We start from the raw sequence: 2,477 nt of genomic DNA, 5'->3' as shown, positions 1-2,477 counted from the left end.
ACACACACACACACACACACACACACACACACACACACACACACACACACACACACACACACACACACATACCCAAGCCTTCCATTTGTAAACACACACCCCCTACATGACCTCTCTACACCCTTACATACCAACCACTGGACTCAAACCCTTTACCCCCACACCTCTTACACCCTTTACACACCCCAAATCCCCCTGATCCGGTTGCTCCTTCAGTGATAGTATTTATACCCTGCTCTGTCCTCTCACGAGTTAACACGTACCCCTTCTGGCCCTGTCAACATAAAACCAGCCCCCCAATACATGGAACAGACACCTGAACAGCAGTCTCATCTGTCCTGAGGCTGTGAGTCTGCTGAGACGGTTTAGCTGCTCATAAATCTATCATCTGATATTGACCAGTTAAAGCTTTGACAATTGAGCTGTGTATCTGTGTCTCTGCATGTGTGCGTATGTTTGTGTGTGTGTGTCTGTGTGCGTATGTTAATGTGTGTGTGTCTGTGTGCGTATGTTAATGTGTGTGTGTCAGTGTCTGTGTGTGTGCATGAGTGTGTGAGTGTCTACTTGCTTGTGTGCCTGCTTGTTCGCATGTGTGGGTGCATGTAGTGACAGCTATGGACTCATCTCCCGCGTGTGGAGGGATGGAGAGAGGGATGAAGAGAGAGATGGAAAGATGGATGGAAAGAGGGGTGTTAATGTTTCCAGGCCTGAGGGTCTGACTTTAGCTGTGCCCTTGAGAGGAGTGCATGTGTGTCAGTGTGGATGCGTCTCAGTAGGCAGGGACACGGAGTATGATTACAAATTACCCACCCAGTGAAACGTAGTGCTGACATCCTCCTAATGCTCTATGCCCACATATAAACACACACACTGCTGCTCTTATCAACTACACTGGAAATAACCTGGCTCACACACACACTGCTGCTCTCATCAACTACACTGGAAATAACCTGGCTCACACACACACTGCTGCTCTCATCAACTACACTGGAAATAACCTGGCTCACACACAACCTGCTGCTCTCATCAACTACACTGGAAATAACCTGGCTCACACACACACTGCTGCTCTCATCAACTACACTGGAAATAACCTGGCTCACACACACACTGCTGCTCTCATCAACTACACTGGAAATAACCTGGCTAACACACACACTGCTGCTCTCATCAACTACACTGGAAATAACCTGGCTCACACACACACTGCTGCTCTCATCAACTACACTGGAAATAACCTGGCTCACACACACACTGCTGCTCTCATCAACTACACTGGAAATAACCTGGCTAACACACACACTATTCTCATGTGTATGCTCTGTGCTAAAGAGTTTGAGGTGGACAGAAGGGAGGTGTGGGAGACAGAGGAGGGGCAGGGTTTGTCTAGACCTATGAATCACTTGTTCCCCCTGGTGAGAGAGATGCTGTGCAATGGTTCTGCCCCAGTTACCGTAGCTAACTCTGGGCAGAACTAGAATATTAACATACTGTAGACTTACAAACTGTGTGTGTACCGGTTTATTCACTATTCCAGGGTCTTTTTGATTTACCAGAGAAACCAGCTCTTAGCATCTGTGATGAGTGTGTGTGTGTGTGTGTGATGTAACAGTGGGGGGCTTATTGCTCTTAATAGTTCAGAAGTCACTCTGTAGTCCTGAAGTGGAAGGCCTATTTCCCCTTATTGCTCTCTCTCACACACACTCGCACACACTCGCACACACTCGCACACACTCACACACACACACACACACACACACACACACACACACACACACACACACACACACACACACACACACACACACACACACACACACACACACACACACGGGGTAAAATATGTCTGTCCTGAAAGACAGGACTGTCTTTCTACAGAGTACAAGGTCCCAGTGTCCTTTATTCAAATGACTCCATTCCTCTTCTTTTCTTCAGTGTCCTTCCATCTCACTCCATAGCTCTTCGTATCCTCTCTTCTTCCTCTTCTGCCTTTTTCGCCTCTTCTCTTCCGGCTGCTCAGAGTCCCATCCCCTCTTCCTCTCCCCCTCCTCCTCATAACTCAATCACACTTGCATGCAAGGCTTATTCACATCCCCATTCCCCTGATTCCCTCCCCCCATCATCCCTCCCCCCATATGTCTCTCCTCCTCGTCATCACTGTCCATGTCTTCCCCCTTTCTCTTGTTGTATCTCTCGTACAGCACCATGAGGACACCCATCACCCATGCCGACACGGTGCCGGCGCTGAAGATGACGAAGCCGATAGCGATGAAGAACAGGTAGTCCCAGTAGCCCAGGCCCTGGTGGCAGTCTGCCCTCAGCTGCATGCCCACTTCAGCCAGCCGTTGCCCAGACAGCTCTGCAGGCCCCTGGCACACTGTCTGGCCCTCGTCTACAGAGAGGGAGAGAGAGAAGAAAGAAAGAGTTAGCCATCTCAAGAGAAGAAGAGTAAAGAGAGATTTAGCTGTCTGACCCTC

At 49.2% G+C, this 2,477-nt stretch overlaps 1 protein-coding gene across 1 annotated transcript in view; it reads right to left on the bottom strand.

Moving 5' to 3' along the window:
- Nucleotides 1-1,775: 1,775 nt before the first annotated feature.
- The window catches only part of LOC112251583 (leucine-rich repeat-containing protein 52-like), a 35,560-nt gene continuing 34,858 nt past the window's right edge, over nt 1,776-2,477 (bottom strand). The window contains exon 3 of the mRNA XM_042322204.1: nt 1,776-2,392. Within this exon, the coding sequence (XP_042178138.1) occupies nt 2,064-2,392 (329 nt within the window). The 3' untranslated portion in view covers nt 1,776-2,063. The remainder of the gene's footprint in view (nt 2,393-2,477) is intronic.

Source organism: Oncorhynchus tshawytscha, linkage group LG05, assembly GCF_018296145.1.
Source record: "Oncorhynchus tshawytscha isolate Ot180627B linkage group LG05, Otsh_v2.0, whole genome shotgun sequence".
NCBI lineage: Eukaryota > Metazoa > Chordata > Actinopteri > Salmoniformes > Salmonidae > Oncorhynchus > Oncorhynchus tshawytscha.
This window is presented reverse-complemented; position numbering and strand designations above follow the sequence as displayed.